General features: G+C 40.3%; 1 protein-coding gene across 1 annotated transcript in view; it reads left to right on the top strand.

Annotated features, from left to right (window-relative positions):
* Positions 1-24,185, top strand: part of LOC121946446 (ERC protein 2-like) — a gene marked incomplete at its 5' end in the record, with an annotated part of 186,922 nt that overhangs the window by 75,764 nt on the left and 86,973 nt on the right. Inside the window, 5 exons of the mRNA XM_042491008.1 lie at positions 1,158-1,199; positions 3,745-3,938; positions 4,260-4,265; positions 15,653-15,746; positions 20,681-20,833. Of these exons, the coding sequence (XP_042346942.1) occupies positions 1,158-1,199; positions 3,745-3,938; positions 4,260-4,265; positions 15,653-15,746; positions 20,681-20,833 (489 nt within the window). The remainder of the gene's footprint in view (positions 1-1,157; positions 1,200-3,744; positions 3,939-4,259; positions 4,266-15,652; positions 15,747-20,680; positions 20,834-24,185) is intronic.

The following is a 24,185-nucleotide window of genomic DNA, read 5'->3' as shown; positions in this document are numbered from 1 at the left end:
CTATGAATTGGCTGTGTCCATAAAGAATGCATGGAAGTATGAGGGCAGCGATGTTAACGTGTAAAACAGACATATCTATTTTTGTACATAAAGGGAGCAAACATGAGCTTTTAGTCAATCTCATATCCATGGATAGAACTGAAGTGCTCAAAACAGTAGAGTCACAGTCTACAATAATGTCATCGTTGATATTTTCAGTACATATTTTAACATTTACAGATGTACTCCTGCTAAGCTACCTCATGATGCATGCCTATATCTAGAGACTTTTCAAACATTTTGTTGTGCTCCATATGCTGTATCTCCGATATGCAGGAGCCAATTTGTGCATATGGTTCATCTGGTGGGTTTGTCATGATGGGAAAGAGGCATTTGTTCAGATTGGCTAGTGCTAATAGTTAACAGACACTCCTTGGGGTTTTTTCTAATGACAGACTTAAGCAGAACTACATGTACAGTCCCAGACCTATAGAGCTGACAATAAATTTCTCAATGTGCATGTGTTTGTGCGCGCTCACTTGATGATGTTTAAACGAGTGGCCTCAGCTGTTTCAACAAGTTAAACAATCTTCGCAAACACAGCAGACAGAGAGGAGTAAAGACCAAGCGAAAGAGGGAGAGAGAAAGATAATTCTAGGGTACAAACTTCCTCTGGGATATTTTTCTCAGAGAAGAAAGAATTCATCAGTGTAACGCTCTATTTTTTTTTCAACATTGTACTTAGAAAAAAAAATTGAGATGTTTGGTGGTCTCATAAAATCGCAGCCATACAGAGGGAGACGGTAATTTTATAATGATAATGACTGAACTCCAAACTCTACATGACGGACGCCCCAGGGAGGCAACTGATAGATTCAAACCACAGAAAAGCAGGCAGCAGAGGAACCAGGGGGGTGATGAAGGGATGAGAGCGGAAGAGGGCACAGATTGGTTCTGCTTCAGCTAGATTGTGACCCTAACCACATTTTCTGTATTGACTTACCTTTTCCTTTAGTTTACAAAGCTACCCATGCACAGTGATCTCACATCTGACCCTGTGTGATTGTCAGTGTCCAATCTTTTGGTACCACTGGATGTTAAAAGGTTATAACTTTCCTTGGTTTTTATACTATGTTCATATTTTGACATCTGCTTTATCTATTTGTCTCAACTTCTAGATGCCAGCAAAAGTCGATGGGCTACCAGCAGGAAGCCCCATGGTAGGCTCTGTTATTTTGTGTTTGTGTGTGAGCAAAGGCCATTTTAGGACATCTCAGACCCTCTTAGCTCTATGTTGCCAAACTTGGCTTAACATGGATCTGTCTGAGCTGCATTTTGTCACGCTTAGCTCAACATTCATCAGCCCTATCCTTCCTTTGTCATTTTCTGCTGTACTTTTTTGTACTTAGTTTTGCTTGGTCAGCCGCATCTGCACTGTCAGTCTCATGTGTGGTTTGTAAGATTCAGGTGTGCTTTATTAGGCTAAGCTTTACTCGTACTGGGTTCACACTGGACGCTGAAGTGCCTCGATAAATTAACTGCCGCGCAGCTGCTCATCAGCAAGCGATTCTCCTTTTCAGCTCCTTTCTAATCATACAGAGAGCTGTGTCCTTGTCTCTCTGTCCCTACTTGCTTGTGTGTCTCTGGCTGTGTGTCTGTGTCTATAGGTGAGTGTGTGTGTGCACCTCTGTGTGCCTGTCTGTCTCTGTGTGTTTGCTTTTCACTCTCCCTCTCTGTTTAGACAAAACTGACGAGCATTATGGAGGCACTGGATGCATATTCTATCGTTTATCATAACTGGATCATGTATGTCATATCTAATATATCCCTTATATCATTCATAATAGAGTATTCAATGTGTTTTTCTGCCAGATCTGCTCACTGCTGAAAAAATAGACCAATCCGGGCTTGGTGCCCGTGGTGTGTCCAGTGTGAACAGTCTGACTGCTCAACAAGGGTGCCGAAAGCAAGTGGCTGGCGCTCCACATAAAATTGTAGTTCTATGTGTCCAGTCTGTGTCTAGTGTGAACCCACTGTCATTCAGCTTCAGCTGGCCTTTTGCCAGGTTCATCTGTACTTTCAGCATAATTCTAATGAAAGCATGCTTACAGTTAGTAATGTAGCATTTGCATAATGCTAACTTAATTCTGTCATACCAAAACACTGTTCCATTTAAAGCTTATTACTTTTTGATATATGCAATGTCACATTTTTATGATTATAGCATATATTTATTCACTAGTTAACTAAGTTAATTCTTATGTTGCTAAAATTATCCAAAGGTTATAATCTACAGGGCAAGAGAGTATCAGTGCCTGGAACCTTTAAGGTATATACTGAAATAACCCAGAAATAAGTGATATTAATACTTTTTCATTCAAACAATGCCTGCATATGATCCTTTTTGCACCGGAGGTCTGATCCCAAAACATCCTGAATCCCCACTGGATCAGCAATCTTTGTTTTGCCGCCATCTTCGGAGCCTCTCCCCTCCTGGTAAACAGTCAGTCTAAGGTCTGCACTAAAACAGCATCAGCATCAAATATCCACTCTGCTCTTAAATCTGTTAATAATCATAGGTAATGTTTGTTGTGTGATGCTAACAGTTAACCCTGTCATTGGTGCCCCTGGCATGGAGCTCACACTCCTGCAGCAGAGGCTACAACCCATACAATCTGTGGTGTGATGATGTCAGGCGCAATGTATTTGATGGAGCTGGCAGTTCAGTGGGCCAAGATACCACCAAAATATTAAGTATGGCTATACTAAACACATCTTTCATATTAAGGGTATCAACTTATGTATTCTATTGGTATCAGTATCACTTAAAGGGTACTGGTATTGGTAATAATATCATACTTTTCAAACAATACCCAGACCTACTAATCTGTAGCTGGTTCATGAGGAGTTCGGGAGAATAATATGTTATTTGCTGACAAAGGAGGGCTAGGGCTAATGGATGTTGAAGTAAGTTTGACAAATCAGCGCTTTCTCATCACGACTCATCAAATACTGATGCGTGGACAGTGGTCCTCGACAGCAGTTGTTGATGCATGGAGGCACCATTGAGTGGCGGTATGAGTCGCACTGAGCTGTATCAGTATTAGATGCTATGAGCCACTGTTGAGGGTAAAGAGCAAGAAAGTCCGAGTAGGGAAGGCAGAAGTAATGGTGGATAGGTCAAACAAACACAGGACTCTCATGTAGGATACAAATGGTTGTGTCCCATGTAAAACCAAAAGTCATCAATGAGTTATTTCAACAATGTAGTGCAGTATATTATGTGACATTATGTTTGTAAAATGCACTCATTTTAACCCAGATTTTTAAGCCTTATTGCATACTTTTGTTGCCTAAACCTAAGAAAGTAAAATTAAAAACTAATTAAACTTACATTGGAAGTTTAACTTTAAACAAAAATGTATGCACGTGGAAGTGGAAACTGTACATTTTCTGTGAACATGGAAGTGTATTCTGAAAAGACAAAATGCATGTAACAGGCGGTAATTGTCCCAGAGCTTCCAAAAGTGATGCTGGAGGGGTTCCTAGAGCATCATAGTTTGAGGTGTTGGGCCACTGACAGAGCATTGGTATATGACGAGTTGAGAGTGAGAATATCTTTGACAAATTGAAGCTGAGCCAGAGTTGTCCTGAACCTTTCACTATATATCTGCTATCATACTACCTCAATAATGCATTATGCTGTATATTGTGGTTATCTCTAATGTATCCACTCCCACCGTGTGTCCTGCCTTCCCTCCAAAGACCCAAGTCACGGAAGATGTCCTTCGGAAGTGTCCAGACATCACAGATCGTCTGAGGTTGCTTGAGCAAGAGGTGGCTCGCAACAAAGAGGAATCAGGAAAGTCAAAAGCGGAGGTGGAGAGGCTAATGGCAGCTCTGAGGGATGCTGAGATGGACAAATCCTGCAAGGACAAGAAAATCGCTGATCTTGAAAGGTGAGGTTCAAAAACTCAGTGACATTCAAATCCATCACAAGACAGCATCTCTGTGTCCTCAGAGAGCAGTGTCCTTCCAAGTGACCGGATCTTTGTAAGATCTTAAGTCATTCCTAAGTGCTCTATTTATAAAGGAGTAATCCACGAGACATAAACTGTCTAGATTGTGTCCTCCCAGCACTTGAAACCACTTCCACACTGTCATGCTTTTTGCCTGATGTCATCATACTCTAGAAATGCACTGTGACCAATGTTCATGTGTTGTTTTTAATTATTTGGCTTCGTGTCTTATCATTTGTTTCTGTGTATCAACGTCTGCAGACCTGGGTAAGTAGTTCTTGGAGTGCCTGTTAAAGGAATATCATCATTATACCGCAAACACTGTCCGTAGCCATCACTCTTGACATCATGCCATGACAGTTGGGTTGATTTGAAACTTTCCCAGGTATAAAGTTGGACATTAAGGCATTTTGGCTCCAATCTGATTCCCAAGGAGCTCAGATTTGACTATCCCAGTGAGACAGTAAATGTACAATGCATTTACAGCAAACAATCTTGGTTAGTCATTCTTGTCAATAACACAATGAGAGACTTTATATGTTTTCCTAACTCACTGGAGACGTATAGCCTCTCTGTTGTGTCAACTTCTGCAAAGCTTCTTCACATTTCATTGTTACCATGAGTGGTATTGTGTGTGTTTTTCCTCATATCATACTGTGTTTTCACACTTGTGTCTGTAAACTCAACAGGTGAGTAGTTTTCTTTCTGTCTTTGCATTACTGTAAATGCATACAGCGAATATTGTGTGTATGTGTGTGTGCGCCTGTGTGTTTTTCAGTTTGCCAGGAAGGCAGCTAGCAGCATGCCAGTGGGAGGTGGTGTATCCAACCCAGACACTGGCTGTTTATACTGCTCTGTTTATTACTGGCGCAGTGCTACTCAATTATCATCTGATTTATGGATTGGCATGGTGTGTGTATGTACCCAAATGAGTGGTTGTTTAGTGCCAACACACACTGTATGAGGGTGTATTTACTTCGTGTGTGTGTGTGCAAGTGCAGGGGTGAAAAAGAGGCAAAGAAAGAGGGATGTTTTTGTGTCTGTAGTGCATCTGAACATGGAGTGGTTATAGTTAGTTGTGTGCTGTTTGGCATGTCTGTATATGTAGATCTATAGTGGGTGGTTTGTCTGTTGGTGTATCGCCAACTGCAAAGAAAATGCCATGAGCATGAAAAAGGTATGTGAAAGCACAATTTTTTAACACGCTGGCTCCATCAGGTGTGTCAACGCTAGCTTTGGTTCTGAATGGCTTAAAATGCATCTGGATGGGCTGCACGTACTGAATCCAACAGTTTCCTGCCTCATTCATTACCCGTTTTACAGACTCTCCACTCTGGCATGGAAACTGTGTGCTGACTCAAACTGTGTGGGAACACATGAGCATCAAGTATAATAGGGATCCAGTAGCTCCCGCAGAGTTTGTTCACACAGTCTGCTCTCTGTTTGAATGTGTTTGTGCATGCCTCATGCAACTTATACATGTGTCTGCTACTCACATGCAGCCATCACCAGAGTGTGCACATGCACATGTGTGTGTTTAACTGTATGCCGTATGTGGGATAGGAGTGTTTTGGATCATGCATTGAGCGAGTTTCTTTGCCCTCAGCTCGTCCATCTTATGCGCCTGCTGTCTCATTAGTGTCAGTCAGTCACTCCAATCGGTGTGACCCCTCCCCTCTGGCCCAGTAGACAGGTCAGAGGTCACATGCAGGTCAGCTGCAGGTTATCATAGGAGGTTCCACTTTAATCTTGTGTTGTAAACATGTATAGAATAGAAAATAATAAAAGCAAATGAAAATGTGCATGATAGAGAATTGTGGTTTGTAATTTCAATCTTGTCACCTTATTTGTGAAAATTCTGATTTAACAAAGACATTAAAGGGATTGTATGGATCTTTCGAAGTAGGGTCTTATGAGGTACTTATTGCCAGTGTATCACGTACAGTAGTTATTGGTCTTTACACCTCCAGTTTGGAGAAGTAGGCTTGAGTCTGACACGGAAACTAAGCAATGTACTGCTGACGAGCGAGGCAGCAGCAAAATATATTTAGCCACCTAAAAAAATCTAAATTAATCAAATTAGTTTTAGTGCATGCTACTTTGCAGTCAGACAGCAATTTCCAACAGGTAAAACTGTTTAATATGCTCTCTTCAAAGCCAGACTCCATTGAGATAACCATTGCTGAACACAGGAGCAGCTCTTATACTCCTGCCTTGGTGAGGTACTTTTTTTGCTATTGTGTGACTTTTGCATTTATAAAACCTTTGTTCGCATTCATCAAAGTCACGCAAAAACATAAACTAACTACCTGATCGAGGCAGTGGTAGACCAATGGCTTCTGTGTTAAGCAAGTCAAACTTATTGCTTACAAAATAACTGTCATTGGAGCCTGGTGGCTTTGACAAAAGCATAGATGGGAAACTGAAGCCACTTTCCTGTTGGAACGGGATATCAGATCAAAAGGTAAAGCAGTGAAAATACTCTCAGTATAACATACACTTAAACCGATATTGATTATTTTAAGTGGGATTTTTTTTGAGGTAGTTAAATTGCTTTTTTTTGCTGCCCCCTATCCACAGCAGTACATGGCACTCCTGTCACTTCTCCAAACTGTCGACGGACTTCCACTATATGTAGTACACTGACTATGGATAAGTGCCCATAAACCCACTTTAAAAAATTCAGAACTGTTCCTTTAAATATAAAACCAGACACAAGAATTTTTGCATATGCGTGTGCCTGCGCACATGTGTTATGTGACAGCATGGGCGGACAAGTGTGTCCGCGTGCTGATTGGACTTCTGTGTAAGACAGTACGAGATGTGTCTGGGCAGAGGATGAATGTCTATTTAATCAGAGTGTTTCTGTTGGAACTCCGTCAGATGGCCTATTAACCACTATCTGGAGAGATGGAGAGAGAGCAACAGATGAGGAAAGAGACACTTTCTCATCCAGTTGGCAGTGCAGCAGAGAGAGTCAAAGATAAATGTAGCCAGCAGGTCATTGTAATAAATACCTTCCAGTACAGCGGATACTCACTCACAGCTATTTCACAGCTTAGTTCTCCCGGTGATCTACTGTAAGCAATCAGTGATAACATTAGGCAGTTTATTGTTGGTGTTTTATTTACTGTCATGTGTGTAGGTGTAAATCCCAGCTAATCTGCCTAAGTGATCAGAGACACTGAACAGGCTTTGTGGAAAGCATCTGTATCAGCTGTTAACACTAATGCTAATAGTTGGATTTGTTAAGTGGAGCTCTGGAAGCCATGGTTACTGATCTCTTGGAGCAGTTTGGGCACATATGGTGGACTAAAATGGAAAAATGAATACATTTCATAGTATGACATACTAGGAGTGAATCATTCTAATCTTTTCCCTATGCATTCAATTAAGTAGCTTTTTTTGTGTGCCATGCATCATGTTTCTACACTTAATATAGTGAATAACATGGTATTAAATGTCTTAAAGTACAGGAGAATGAGCGAATAGTTTATTTGAAACATAACTTTAAAACATCAACAGTAAGTTTACATATTTAAAAGATTGTTACTTGCAAACATCTGCAGTTATTTAAGTTCTAAGTTGTGGCAAATGTTGTTCTAACATGGGAATTAGCAGAGGTGTGGACTTGAGTCACCTGACTTGGACTTGAGTCAGACTTAAGTCACAAATGTGATGACTTAAGACTTGAAAAAGTCAGTAAAGATTAGGACTTCGACTTGGACTTTAACACCAATGACTTGTGACTTCGCTTGGACTTGGGGCTTTTGACTTGAAAGTACTCGATACCTTCCCCCAAGGCCAAAGACTAAAAAGTATCTTATCTAAATCATTTATCACAAACCAATTTATTTTCTGTATCAACTAATGTTAAAGCTACCCATTCTCAGCAAGTCCAACAGCATCAAGCAAGAGAGAACCATGAAGAACTGTCCTTTAATGTAATGGTATTTTATTTAGACAGAGTCAATGCATGATAAAACATTAACCTTGTATGAAACAAGAAGAGATGCATTGTACCAGAATTTAGCAAAACTGCCATTTCTGCCTATAGTCCTTAGGAAGGTAGATGGAACAATAATTTGATGTAAATAGATTACAAAACACCAGGTCATACAATTTTACAAACATTGTCATCCCCATATCCCAACCCATCGAATCATCACAAATTTATGCAACATTGCAGCAATAAGATGATCAGGGCACAGTCATTCCCAACTAGTTTGCTCCCCTCCCACCCCCCAACATTCATAAATATGTGCAAAATATAAACTTAATATAAAACAAATAAAATAGGTACAATGGTGCACAAGTATATGACAGTGACAGTGATACTGATATGTTTTTTTGTCGTGGATAGAATAATTCAAGTAGTCTTCAGGCTGTTTTAGATACCTGAGACCAACAAGTTTCTTATGTGTCTAAAGTTTGCAAAATTAAGTTTTAGTGTGTTATGCAGCTTTTTAACATGATTTTTAAAACTAAGAGTTGGATTAAGGGTAACACCCAAATCTTTGAATTCATCCACATTTTTGATTCTTTGCCTGTTTACTAAGATGTCAGGACAGTCCCTAAGTTTACACCGGTTTGCAGAAAACATTAGTACAGTCTTTTCAACATTTAAAGAAGACAGGAGTTATACAGCCATTCAACAACCTTTCCTGACGTTATTGACGAGCGCCAGTTAGGAAAAGTGAAACCAACGATAATTTCATTTGTCATACAAAAACTGTGGTGGTCATTAAAAAAGAAATTGTAATATGTTAAACATGTGGGTAGCAAATTACAGATTGAGGTGCAACATCTTCCAACTTTGTTTGACATTTGAAGTTGCTCAAGGAATGGAAAGTCAACGCTAATATTAACATAATTATCGCGTTAATTATGGTACTGGTTAATATTGTGAAATTCTATGAAAATGCAATGTCAGCACTACTTTTTTATGATAAATTTCAGTCACACTTGTTTTAATAAACTTGATTCCACACATACAACTTTTCAAAAGCATTCGTGATTGTAAATTTAATATATTATTACTCAATTGTTAAAGCATCACTGCATTTAGTGAAGAGCACATTATGACTTCATGACTTAAAACTCAAAGTTTAGGACTTGAGTGCAGGGACTTAAGCCTTACATGAGACTTGCAAAACAATGACTTGGTGTGACCTCTGGAAAATAAAAAGATGCTTTATATTTTATATGTTGGGTGAATATAAAGCCTTATTTCTTTTTCCTTTACTCCTTCCTTCGTGGTTGTATATCAGCAATAGTGAAATTAATGTGTATAGTTCCTATTGCTGTTACAGTTTTTATGTTTTTGTGGTGATGTGGGAGCTAAAGTTTGAGAAATAAATCAGCCTCCCAGTCTCAGCATATCACAACTATTGACGTTGTAAGCACTCTGGTATGTAAGGGGGGGTTTCAGGAAAAGGGAGGTGTGTCTGTGCGTGTGTATAGGCTATATATATGTGAACGTACTGTATGTGTGTGAGTGTGTGTCTAGAGGACAGCATGTTGGTAGTGGAATTGTCGAGTCTTTTAGCTGGTAGCAGTGTTGTAATCAAGTCACCAACTTTCAAGTCCGAGTTAAGTCTTTAGTCCCCAGTGTTCAAGTCTGGGTCCAAGTCCCAGTGACCAAAGAAGAATCTGAGTCGAGTCTGTGTTGAGTCACCATTACTTGAGTCATAGTCCTGAGTCTGAGTCGAGTCTGTGTTGAGTCACCGTTGCCTGACTCAAAGTCCCGAGTCCAAGTCATCATCATGCACCCTTAAAGAGCTGGTATACAAATAAATGGTCTACCTTAAATAAAAATGACACTGCTGGCACCATTCCAAAGGGAGATTTCTTTAAATTTTACTTATGTGCTTTATGCCACCTTCAATTATATAAACATCCTAACAATAAAATAGTGAAAACCCTAATGCCCCATTAGGGACCTTAGGGGCCTTCCAGAGTCTATTTGTTGATAACTGATTGTGGTAAGGGTTTGTATTTTGTTGTTCAGGTGTTGTTTTGTTTCAAGCAATCTTTCTTATAGCTAAAAAGGTGTATGGATAATACTGCTGTTATTAATTGCTTAGTTCGAACCACTGCTGACTAGTTGTGGCACCTTTAAGATATTAATCTGATGGTTTTAATACATTTTTGGACCATCAGACAGTTGTTTGTGTGTTTACTGTTGCAGACTCAATTAAATATCAATATCTTAAATTTTTAAGACCTATTACACATAGAAGTTGTCTGAGTCTTCATCCAACTTCTCTGAGTCCAAGTCTGAGTCATCAGTGTGCGAGTCCAAGTCAAATCACGAGACCAGAGAATATGGACTCAGACTTAAGTACCACATTACCACCTGGTGGGAATCTACGATAGTTGATTAACAAATATTAAAACACACACAAACAAGATAAAGACACATACTGTATATCACTTTTGAACTTTCAACCTTTTGACCATGATCAAACTCCAGATGTTAAGAGCTTCAGTCTTTTAAAAGCTAACATTCTGAATGCATGCATGCTAATGCATGAATAACCTCAAAAAGTCTGTGTATAATATTTCTGCATAAAAATATTTGTAAACAGTGTGTATCTGCAGATGTCCATGGTTGTTAAACTGCCATTTTAGCTTTGAAAATGACCCATCAACTTCTTGTCGTACTGCAGAAATATAGACAAGTTGCACCTGTGCCAGAGAGAAGGTATTTCATAGCACACATGTTAAATACAAATATACCCTACTAATACTGAATCAGGCTACATCTTCTCAGATTTAAATGTATAGACACATGAGCAGACTAACCCTTTCTTTCTTTTTAACCTTGTTTCAGTTTCTCCTTGTCATACACACACAGACAATATTTAAAGACAACAGGAAAATGGTATTTGCATTGCGATAAGACATGTCTTAGCACCATAAAGCATCTATCATTAATAAACAGACTTGTTCTGTTTAGATCTCTCAGCACTGCACCAGACAAGCCCTTCAGATAAAACTTCAGACTCTAGTGTTGACCCAACTGCCTCACACTCTACTTTCACAGTCCCCTTGTTTCTTCTCCTTCTCTCCTTATCCTGTGCCCTTCCTCGTTTTGCACTACAGGGAACATTTATTTAATTCAGATCATATCTGCCTCTTATTCCATATATTGTGCAGCCGTGAGTAGTAACTGCCCTGTCCTTGTCTGCTTGAAATCAGAGGATTTTGTTCCACTCTGTTGTTTATTAAAAGAGAAGAGGAGGAGACAGAGTTTAAATTAAGAGTTATGAAGGGGAGATAAAAATCTGGGTTTTTTTCTTAAAAGGTTATTGCTCCTTTTTAACCTTTATTTACCCAGGAAAAGTCAACTGAGAATGCATACTCTTTTCCAGCAACACCCTACTTAATATTCGCAGTTTCCCACATTCAGTTCTGGGAGCGTCCCAGTGCGACCGCAGCTTCCTGATGTTGGCCACTCAGCAGCTCCACTGGAGCCATGCAGTTACTCTTTAGCCTTACTTCCACCAAGCAATCCAGCTCAGTTCAATTCAGTACTCATTATAATGGTTATTTTTGTGTTTCCATTGTGAAAAGCTGTGGATTGTATCAATAGAATCATTTCATTCTGTTCTGTTTTTTCATCATGCCTTGTTGAGATATTGCGCCCACTGTAAAATCTGTCAAGTTGATATTACTTGAAAAAAAATCTAGGAAACCAATTGCCTTGTAAAGTTTAAGCAAACTATTAGCCTTACTTGATGTTTACTCTATATCTAATTGTAAAGGTTACTCAAAATGTACTTCATTTTGTGAAATTGTTGCAACTTAAAAAGGACAAGTCTAATTAAATGAATGAAGGTATCTCTGAAGTTTTAGCAATTTCAGTAAACAAAGTTTACTGAGCCATATATTTGTATTCTGCTGGTTGCAAACTAGTCAGTCATATTTGTATGTTCTTGAAACATGATGACAACACAGAACTCGCAGATCTAACACCATCATTGGTATAATCCTCTTTGTCATGAACAAGGTAAATCTAACTTTACTTTCCTTTAATTGTTAACACTAACAAAGAACAAGGCAATTTCACTTGTCATTTTTAAGTTGCCATAACTTCACAAAAATAAGTAAAGGCAGCTAAATTCTAAGTAAACTTACAAAATTAGATATGAAGTACATAACAAAAATTAGGACTAAAAGTCATATTTACTTAGATTTTTTAAGGCAATCTGTTTCCAAGTTTATCTTAAATAAAATCAACGTGTCAGATTTTAGAGTTCACTGATCTAATACTAAAAGGAGGAGGTAATAGCACTGCAGTCTGTTGAGTTTATATACATTAGTTTACAGTTAGTCAATAATGTTTTCACTTTGCCTCCAAAGAAAGCGCTCTGTATGACAGATTTCTTATACGGAGAGATATATAATTAATGATTTTTTATTATTGAGTTGTAGTTACTGAGCAGACCATAACTTATTATAAATAAATAATCCAAATAGCCCACACAAATATAGTCATGGTGCTCAAAAACTACCATGATATTTCTAAATTGGTACTTCCAATTTTCTACAGCACTATCATCATTATAGTAACCCACATCAGTATTTGTATTTGTTCATATAATTTAACTATTAATACCCATCGTAGTATACACTATATACATATGTTTCTAATAAAGTGGAAATGTGGTTTATGTGCCTTGCTGAAGAGCACATCAGATGGAGCCTCTGAGGGAGCAGCATTCATTTGTTTGATTTTTCTCAGTGCCCTTCTAAACTGGAAGTGAGTTCTCCTAGACAAAAAAAGTGAGAGACAATCAGAAAGAGGAAAAGAATGTTAAAAAGATCATGAAAAAAAGAGAGGGGATGAGATAAAGAAAAAAAGATGGAAATATGTATAGATATTTAAAGGGAAAAAAAACCCAAACAATTGAATTGTGCCTTGACAACCAGAAATTAAGCGGAGCTGCTTATGTTGGAAGGCGGATGTGTGGAAGTCTCCAGGTGAAAGAAGCGAGAGGAAATGTGAAAAATTACTTATTACGCTCAGTTTAGGAAATGACTGGATTCATGTACAGTGCGCTCTCTCTCTCTCTGTGTCTCTCAGTCTCTCACTTCATCTTTCTAAGAAATGTCACAGCAATAAAATACTATTTTCCGCCCATGAATTTACTCATTTCGGTACTCAACAAATCACAGCTCTCCTTCACATTTTCCACTAACATGCAGCCCAGCCCGTCCACTCCTTATTCACACTATCCATACCCTCATTTGCCTTCACTTTGGTCAAAACACTTACTTCATTTCGCACTGATGGGTTGATGGGGGTATATCAGCTATCAAAAGGGACCAGCGTGTCGGCTGGTTTATACACCTGTGCCAGTAGTGGCTGTGTGTGATAGCTGATATGCCCTCATGGCAAGTTTGTTCTCCATGGACATGCCTCTGAGCTTATGAAAACACACACACAGACGTCAAAGATCAGAGTATAAACAGATTCCTCTCCTCCTGGCTGTGTAAATATGCGCGCACATGTATTTCATTCATAATGGTAACAGAATTTATTGATAATCTTTATTTAACAAACCCATTTCAAAACCCACTCATAAAAATGATAAAACACTGATAAAATAAACAGCAGAGCCACTGGAAAAGAAATAAAGAAGAAATCCAGAGACATAAAAAGACAGGTCTAATAAACTGACTAACACTGTGTTTTTGTAAAATAGGAGTAATATTAGATATGAATACCGAAATATAAAGTTCTCCCATCCTGCTCTGTCTTGTCTTATTATAACAAATATTTCCTTAAATATAATTTGAAATTTACTATGTTGTGTGTCTGTGTGGTAAGGCAAGTGTGTATTAAATTTATTTTATCATCTTGTTAGGTATGTTTCACATTAATTACACACCAACACCACTCATAAAAGCTGACACACACACCATTATAAGGGCTGTGACAGCAAATATTTGCCCATATGTGGGGGCAGCTTGTATACTTTGCCCAGAGTAAACACACCCGTGTGGATATGGAATAATAATGTGGCACGTTTTAGCAGCTGCTTGGTCACAGCCTGTTTACAGTGTTGGAGGGTTCTCTAAAGCGCTAATTTGTCACTGTCAGCTTTTTTTGCACTTTCAATGCTTTTTTTTTGTGTGTGTGTGTGACAGCAAAACTAGGAGCTCAAAGAGCGTGTTTTGATTCTATTTTGAGAGTGTTTGGGAGAAGATATAGGTTGTTTATAAGTGCAGCTGTTTATATGTGTCCACCAGTGAGTGTATTCAAGGTCCAGCATGTAGGATTTGGTGGCATGTTGCATTGAGGTTGCAGAATTAGAACCTCCCTCATGTGCTAAGCATGTAGGAGAACTATACTGGCCGATCATATAGATGGACCACATGCTGTCAAATCCCTTCTTTTTATGATGAAATAGCTAATTTTAAACATATACTTGGGCATATATTAGAGTGATAAAAACAACATAAAATGACAGAAATGATCTTGAGAAAAATTTATTTGGCATGTGCGTAGATTTTTTAATTTGTCCCATGTCCCATTCACTAACATGGAGGGGGCGGGGTTTGTGACCTACCTGTGTAGCCGCCGTGAAACATTAATGGCATATAGTCAGTGTTTGATGTGTCCCTTCTGGGCTACTGTAGAAACAACAGAGCTGACTCCATGGGAGACAAACCGCTCCATATGTAGATGCAAACAGGTTATTTTGAGGGAACAAAACATATAGCAATTATTATTTTCATGTGATTATAAACTAATGAAAGCATAATTATGAATATTATATACGATACATGCCCCTAAGTCCTACACACTAGACCTTTAAGTGTGTGTGTGTGTGTGTGTGCGCGCGCGTGCGTGTGTGTCTGTGAATGCGTGTGTGTGTGTTTGTCTACTTGTGTGTGGTGTGGTCCTTTGGCTAAGTAAGTTCAGTAAATGATGAGAAGCAGGTCTTTGTGTGGAGGTAAATACACAGCCATCCTGGATGGTTAATACACAGTTTAGCTCTGTAATCTAGACCTCAGCAATACACAACACTGACAGCAGATTTACTATCCTGTGTGCGTGTTTCTGGCAGTGTCTGTAGACTTATTTATTTTCTAAAAACACATGCTCTTGCACATATCTATTTTTGAGTGTGTGTGTGTGTGTGTGTGTGTGTGTGTGTGTGTGTGTGTGTGTGTGTGTGTGTGTGTGTGCATGCATGTGCTTGCATCTCCTGTCTGCATGTGTTTGTGTGTTTTGTTGTTGAAAGATTTACACAGCAGTGTCTCACCTCCATCAGTCAAGTCTGGTCTTGTCCCAGTGTCCCTTAAAACTAAGACAAGGCATACGCACAGTACTTCCCTGCTTTACTGTACACAAAGTAACCTTATAATTACCTGCACAATGCAACATGCAGGGCTTGTTATAATTATTAAAGCAAAATTTCAGGTAATACCTTTTATAGTTTGGATGCCAGTTGACAAAAGAAACTGCTGGTTCAGAAAATTTGATTTACAGTGAGCTGGGGCCATTATGTATTGTGTATACATCTTTACATGCATGATCATACCAGTTTGTGATACATATCATTTATATTCCATGCTTTTAATGATTTATTTATTAAGCATTTCTTTAACTGTTGTGACCTGTGTTTCTCTATCTGAAGGCAAGTCAAGTCTCCAAATATCCAGAAGCAGACGGTGGCGGGTGAGATGAGGAAAGACGCCCTTACCGATGGACATCCACACTCTTTATCGCAGGTTTGAATATGCGTGTTTGTTTGTGCATATGTACATTCCTTATCCTCCAGTTTAGCTCTTCCACACCTCTTCTTCCCACATTGTGCCAATTGTCACTGACTGTACTCAAGTATCCTGCTCTCTTTATCTTTCCTCCTGACCCCTTTTGCAAGCCTTTCCTCAGATAGTTTAATCTTTTTCCCCTCCCTCTGTCTCTCTATACATTCTATCTTTTTGTGTAATTCTATTCTTCTGAGCAAGGAGAGCCATGTTCCAGTCCTTCATGCCTCCTGCCCTCTCTCCCTCAGTGCATCTCAGAGTCAGTCCTAAGTGGAAGAGACAGGTATTTAGTCCTGCAGAAATCAGCTCCATACGCCAGCCATGAGCGGCGGCATAATGGCTCAGATGGGAATAGATTAGTGAGGCAGGAGAGACAATCTTGATTTACCATTTTTTTGTAGTTTGTGTAGTTCTTCTTGGGTGTCAACAAGAGTGTCAGCTGTTTGCTCTACTGTGTGTGAGTGTCTCTTTGCATGCTTGTATGCTAGCCTGCAGAGCTATGCTGAGGTGTTAATATGCAGAGTGCAGCCATGCCAGGTTTTTCCCACAGGACCGATGAAGTAGAGTACACCTCTCTGTACCTCTCTGCCAAAAAGAACCAGAGCTCCTCTCAGTCTGTTTTTGGTCGAGCTATTTTGTTATTTCTGTGTGTGCTGGCAGGCGGCATCCAACATCCTATTTCCTCTTCTAAACAGTGTCTGAGTAGTACACATTAATATTGCTACAACCTGGAAGGATATGTGAAGTGAGTGCCAGGAAGAAAGAAAGAGGTAAAGGGACAAGTGCAAGGGAGTAGTGAGACTGATGTCAGGGAGATATTGATGACGTTCACAGAAAGAGCAAAATGGAAAGTTTCAGAGGTTGTTTATTTTTTATTTTTTGCAAGTATGTGTTCCATGTACAGTGAGAATGCTTATACTGTAGCTAACATGGGCACATACTAATGAAAAATTAGATGCAAACATATATTTTCTAATTTCTATGGGTAACACTGAAATGCAAAAGTAAGAAAACTACATAAGAATGACCACCACAAATTCTAGCTCATGTTATAAGTCCAGTATGCAGTTATGTTTGCTCAGCAGTCAGGTTGCATTGCTGCCTCTATCCTACTCTCTTTTCCCTGCTTGCCCTCTCTCTCCATTTATCTCTGGTTCCATCAGGAACACAGCACGCTCCGAGGGTAAACACAAACAAACAGGGCCTTCCCTCACCGCTCCCGCTCTCCTTCCATGCAGGAGAGTTTATATGGGACGCAGCGATAGCATCTCTCTGCTCCATCGTCTCCATCGCGCCACGCTGCACTTCACAAACACAGAGAAAACACACATCGGAAATGTTCACTTCAAGCCTTCAAACAGGCCTTTTATTTCTTTTTTTTATCTGTAACGTAGAAGTATCAGCGACACTCAATTCCCCCCCTCGTCTATTTAGAAACACAAGGATTATAAAAACTCTCATTTTCAATCTGGGGACAGTTAAAGAAAATTTAGGATTCTCATTCACTCTGAGCTTGTTCCCATAGTCTATATTTGACTGAAACTGTATATGAAGCTGCTGGCCGTGCACACATGCTTAACATTTTTTAAATCATGAAATAGAACACACAGAGGTTGATGCTGCACACTTAACTTTTTTGACAGAGACAGATGTTTGTGTGGTTTGTGTGCCTGTGTGTGTGTGTGTGTGTGTGCCTGTGTGTGTGTGTGTGTGTGTGTGTGTGTGTGTGTGTAAGGCTTAGGATCATAGGTACACAGCTGCTGGAAATGTGCATTCTCTCACTCTCTGCTCGTTTATTTTAGTGATTATAATCCCTCCATCAAACCAGAAAGGGCCAGACTCCATAATGATCCTTCCCCAGGGCATTAGGTGATGATCGGCGCTGCAGAGGCAATTATCTTTCCATTTCTCCCTACTCCCTGTATCTCTCTATCTCACTTGCCCTTTTTTCCATTCTTTGTACTCTTGAAAGCCAGCAATATTCTCTTGTTACTAATAAAACTCACATAACACACAGATATGTACTGACACAGACAGACAGACACATACACTGCACACACACACACACACACACACACACACAGAGGCAGACACAGCTTTCTGGTCAGGTTTCACTCGGGGGTCCAGTGGTGGCAGCCCCATCTCAGTGGGGTGTGTGAGTACGAGTGTGTGCGTGCGTGCATGTGTCTGTTAGGCGGGGTCAGACCACCACTTGTTGATTCTGGTGCATCGAATTACTGCCCGTCTGTCACATCCAATTACAGCTTTGGACTGCTGACGCACACAGCCTGCCTCTGTACGTGTGTGTGCGGGTGTTTGTCGCTCACCTCCAGCTGTGTCGTGCTGACGTGACGAGCCACAAGTATCCGCTTGTGATTTGGCTGGCGCGGCACTATTTTCATCACGCTTGGGGATAATCCCATCGCTCGCGTTTTCAGTTAGTATCACAGAATTAGTCAGATGATTAGCCGTTTTTGGTCGTAAAAGTCTTTTTCCTAAAGGAGCGTTTAATATTTACGATTGAATTTGAAGAGCTGCCTTGACCACTGCCTACGTATGATACAGATACCAAGTCAAAACTCACTTTAATATTTATTAGGGGCACTTAATGGGCTGTTCATATGTATCTCTTGCATGTTCCTGGCACTGTCTCTTAAAATGACTTTCACTGACTCTTTCCAGTTTTCCATGCATTTAGCATATCCTTTTTCGTCAGAATAGATTCGCCATGTGTTAGACACTGTTTAGCCTACAGTTCCAAAAAACGTCCATTCACAGTGCTGTCAGACTTAAGGCCTTTGTCCTTATTCTATGTATGCATTCGTATGCCTCCGCTGGCGATAGCTTTCGATGTTTTTGGGTTGTCTATCTCAAGAACATCTTGGGGGCATTTCTTCGAATTTAGCACAAACATTCACTTGGATTCAATGGTGAACTGATTAGATTTTGGTCATTAAATGCCAAAGGTGAAGGTCACTGTGTCCTCATCATTGTCATTCTTGTGAATGTGATATCTCAAGAACACCATGAGGAAATAGCTTCAAATTTTGCAGAAACGTCCAAGTACACTTAGCAAAGAGGTGATTATAGTTTGGTGGTCAAAGGTCAAAGGTCACTGTGACCTTGTACTTGTCTAATTTTACTGAATGTGATATCTAAAGATAAGGCCTTTGAGGGAGTTTCCTGAAATTTGGCACAAACGTCGACTTAGACTCAAAATGAACTGATTAGAATCTGGTGGTCGAAGGTCAAAGGGCAAGGTCAGGGTCATCAGTCATCCGTTAAAAATCATCATGAACAGAAACATTGCAATTTGAGTCTTATATATGTTGTTGTTCTATTTGTTGCAAAAATGTACAATACAAGTCAAAATGGAATTTGCATCCTTGCTTCTCTCTACTGGCGGTACCTCCCTGGCCTCGCCGCTCTCATGGTCTTGCATTTTGCGTAGACGCTACCTGAGGGAGCTGAGGTGTCTTCTGTAAAAGCTTAAGCCGAATGCGGACAACCAAAGAAAACTGAACTGAACTGTTTTGAAAACTGTAATCATGGATGAAAGTTTTGGAGTCAGTATAAACATGACACAACCTGAGGTTGTATTTTAAACATAAGACAATTTTGGATGAAAAACACAGTCTTGGTGTGCAAATAATTACATTAGACACATACATAAAAACATTCAGCTCTATAAATCAGCTATATATATGTGCAAAGCTTGTATCTAAGCATTCTGAACACACTAATTTGCTTTAACAAGCAGTAGTTTTTTAGATTAAAACATGAGTTTAAGAGCTTGGTGAAATATCCAAAGAATTAAGCTTGAGAATTTTCTTTTTTTCTTTGTTTTTCTTTGTTGCTACACATCCACATTTTTTCCAACAATGTCTGATCCTCTGAAACCTCCGTCTCACCTGGTTGCAACTTGTCGGTTGTTCTGTGTCATAATTATTTGATCCATGCTTCTACAAGTGTTTTATGAAGTTTGTGGTGTTGAAGCCTCCAGTGTTGATTCCTTTTGCTGTTTTGTTCTGTCGGCAGGTAGCGGCTCTCATTTACACACAATGCAACCATTGTTATTGTGGTGTTTCATATTTAATAGTTCAGAATGTGACTTTTAATTTATTTCCTACAACATCTGATCTGATGCTTTTGGCTAAGGCGGATTTTGTTACTCAGTATTTGCTCGGCACGCCCCTAGTTTGTATTTGCAACAAGTGTAACTGAACACTTCATTGTTGAGTTTCAAAGTGTCTCCTTATCCATGTGACTCTACACGGCTCCCAGAAAAGTGTGAACGTGTGAACTTGAAGGCGAGTCGACTTTTGAGAGAGAGGGAGTTTTGAAAAAAAAAGAGAGAGAGAGAATCGAGGGGTTTATTATTTCTGTCCAGTGTTTTCTTTCACAGTTCCATCACCCAGTGTGGAGAGGGATCCTTTTCCCCCACTCACCATAGGTGTCAGAGAGGCCACACACAAACTGTGCATGAGAATACGCACAGTCTACTCCACACACTCACACATACACGCACTTGCACTCATATGGTTGTCGGCAAAGGTCACAGCACTTACACACTCTCTCTCTCCATCACTTATCACTCTCTTCTGTCTTGGCAGTGTCTCCTTCTTCTGAGAGATGTCTTGTTCTTCTCTCACCACTGCTTTTTAACTTCCGCATGTCTTTCTTTTTGCTTCTCTTTCACATGGACTGAACTCCTTTTCGCAAAAGGACCAACAAATGCACCTTTTCCCAGTACAGCATTATTCCAAAGCAAAAACATTTGATAATGACTTTAAAAAAAAAAGGGTACTCAAAGAAAAACACTCTCTCCCCGGCTTCTGCTACTTTGCTTCCAACCCCAATCCTCCTCCGCCTCTGAAATTCTTCTGCCACCTCAGCTTCCTCTTTCAGCTTCCCAGGATGCCATGCGGGAGACAGCGGAGCGGATCGGGGAGTTGGAGCAGGCACTGAGGGAGAGCATGAACACCTCAGCACATAGGGAAGCTCTCTGGGCACAGGAGGAGACGGCCCGTGTTCAGGCCCAGAGACAGGTTTACCTGATGTTTCACACTGATGGAAGACTCAAGAGCAGCATACACTCATACACACACACACACACACACACACACAGAGAGAGAAAGTTCCATGCACCCCTTTAAAACAGTTTGTAGCTGACCTAGGACTTAGAAGGACCACGGCAAAAATGTGAGGAATTTAACTGCACCCCCGTGTGGCTAAGAACGTAACTGCAGGCAGACTTTGAATGTTGATGAATGATCCCTAAACCCTTTATATAATTATTACAAAAAAGATAGTTGTATTTTGCTTCCTGTCTTCTTAATTCCATTTTTTTCTCTAAACATACTGTTTTCTTTCTCCATCTAGATTGAAATTTAAAACTGAGGAACTCCCTCCTTTTCATATTTTGTCTCTCGTTACGTTCTCCTTTGCATGGTTGAACATGTGAGCATATGTTTGACACATTGCAAGTTTATGTGCATGCAATCAGAATGTGTTAACAAATCTGTCAACTTGTAGCCTTGATGGAGTACAGGCTGCCCCTTTTCACTCTGTATGTCGCGCTATCTGTCTGACTTTCTGACTGCCAGCTGGTCAGTCTGCATCCTTAAGTGGGTCCAAAAATGAATTTGTATGTATGTGTGTGTGAGAGCGTAGGTGTGTCTGTGGTGGGAAAGAGAAACAGGGCAAGGGAGTGTGTTTCCTCCCGGTGTGAGCATGCATTTGAATGAGAATGACCTCGCATTGCTGATGAGTGCCACGAGCAATATGAGAGCAATCGGCGGTTAAAACAAGAACTAACATTTTTAGGCGGAACGGTGGCTGCATTGCCTCAAACACTCATACATATTCTCACATACAGAGTGTGATAGAGGAGAAGTTTAAAGATGAAGTGAGGAGATTGGCGGACAGAGAGGGAAAGTAGAGGAGGTCAAACTCAGTTTAGAAAATTCTGCGTGAGCCAATGCTAACTGTGGCTTGTTTTTTCCTCTTTTTTTTGCAATTTCTGTACTTTACATGCTTGACTTGCACTCAGCATGGATACTGTGTTTATCAAACAATATTCTGATTCACAGAGAAGTCCGAAAGAAAAGTATATTTATGTTTGTGGGACTTTTCGCATGAATAGAAGTGGATGATTCATCTTTGACCTCAGTTTACTCAGGAATTGGAGAAATCCTTTCCTGACTTGTGACAGGTTAACACTCGTTGACCCCGAAAGTCATAGTCAACTTGTTTTCATTTGAAGCCAATCCAGAGCCTACACATAGAGCCAGTATGCAGTTATACTGATGACTACGCCTAACACGTACACTGTAAAAATAAACTATTTGTTTTAACTTAAAAAAATAAAAGTGTCCAGGCTGCCTTAAATGTATAAATTGACTGAATACGAGAAGACAAGTTAAAATAATTTAACAATGGTTCAATTCGTCTTCTCAGTCACCTTAAGAATTTAAGACAACCTGGACACTGACTTTGTAAACAAATAATTTATTTTAACAGTGTATTGAGCTAGATTATAATTGCAGTTGCGCGACTGACACAAAGAAAGGTATCCATTTTGCCTGGGTGCTCCATCGCTGATGCTCACGGCTACAGTTGGTGCTGTCAACACACTCAACTTCATGAGCAAGCATAACGTCACCACATAAGGAGGCAGCGAGTCAACATGCCATGAACACAGTTACACAGTCGTCAGTCAACTGCCACTCTTTCCTCAGACTCCAGAGAACCAGAGAGTGTGTGGAAAAAGATGGTGGGGGAATAGAGAGAGGGACAGGTCCTCCTGAAACATCACCTGACCCTGGCACCGTTTCAGAGCGCCCTGCCAGACTCACATTCTCACATTTTTCTTCCCCTCCTCTTGCTCTTTCCTTGGTTTTCTTCTTTCTTCTCCACTCTGTCCCAGAGTAATCAGTCTCATGATGTGTAAGGCGCTGAAAGTCTTCCATCAGCCTGACCCACTGAAATGGAGCATGGGTAATGCCCTGGGTCACTTTTCTTCACACCCCTGCTCTCTTAAGTCTCTCACTCCGTCTCCGCTTCTCTCTGTCTCTTGTCTTTCTGCTGCCATCATTTCGGCTGTCCATCCGTTGTCCCAAGCCTTATTCTTTCCCATCTGCCTTCTTAACTTGTCTCACCCAATTACCTCCTCACTCTCTTGTGCTTTCTTTCGTCTCTGGTCCCGTCTCTCTCCCTCTCTCCCCCTCTGTGGCGTTTGAACTAGGCCTCTGAACCAGCAACACCGACACAAATGGACAAGAGGGATTTGGCCCTTACCTCTGAGCCCCCAATCAGCTTAGCAACTAAAGGGGCTTTGGGCCAGTCTTAGTGAGCCTTAGCCTGGCTGGGGGGCTTTGCCTTGAAGTTGAGCTAAATTAGCACGCACAGGCTCACAGCTAAGCTGATTAGGTCCCTAATTTCACTAAAATGCATTGTATTCCTTATTAATGATGTGATTGTGAAGTGAGGGCTAGCCTGGGTGGTGGACTAATGGGAGACTGGGAGGTAGGCAGTTGGCGCATGAGAGTTGATAGACATGTGGTGGGTGTAGATGGAGTTGTGTGTGCACGACCCTTGGCTTTTAAGATGAAAAGGCTGGCTTTGGATTCTTTTAAGCCTGAGAGAAGACATCAAACATTAAACATGGTGTGACTTTGGATGGTTGGATGTCTTGTTGAGGTTGTTGGGTATATTAACAGCTGGATACAACTGAGGTCAGTTGTTTTTGGCAGGAATACAGGGTGTATTTTATTTATGCTTTGTTACATTTCTGGGAAAGTTATGACTGAGAGCTGTCATTTTCCCACCATTTCAAATTTCTGTATTCCCCACTCGCTCTGCTTTCACTCTTTCTTCTCTCACTCCATATGTGATATTCATGAACAGTCCACGAGCACATTATCTGACATCTGTGAAACACACCTAGAAAATCAGCGGAGATGGAGAGTGTCCTGAAAATGTGTGAACGATTTGGCCCCTTCATAAAAGAGGCCCATTCCTTTTTTCATGTCCTACCCCATGGAGTGCTTCCCCTTAATACTCTCGCTCTCTTTTTTTGCTTCCCCGTTACTTTCTTTCCTTTAGTTCATTGAAAATTGAACACTTTTTATTGCTCAGCTATCTTATACCACCAATCTGCAAATCATCAGAATTGATCAAAGATAAACTGAAATTCTTGAGTCATTCCATTTGCATCATCTAAACAAGTCTGCTTGCCTCATACTGCATCCTATTGTAAAGTGCTTGTTGCTAGACAATTAGATACTTCCTGTCATAGGATAATGATGCCCTGAGGTCACATCCTGTCTGTCAGACACACAGGTTGGCCTGCATGGCTGGAGGGCGTGTGTGTGCAGAGGGAGAAGATGTAGTTGAGGG

Source organism: Plectropomus leopardus, chromosome 8 (genome assembly GCF_008729295.1).
Source record: "Plectropomus leopardus isolate mb chromosome 8, YSFRI_Pleo_2.0, whole genome shotgun sequence".
NCBI lineage: Eukaryota > Metazoa > Chordata > Actinopteri > Perciformes > Serranidae > Plectropomus > Plectropomus leopardus.
This window is presented reverse-complemented; position numbering and strand designations above follow the sequence as displayed.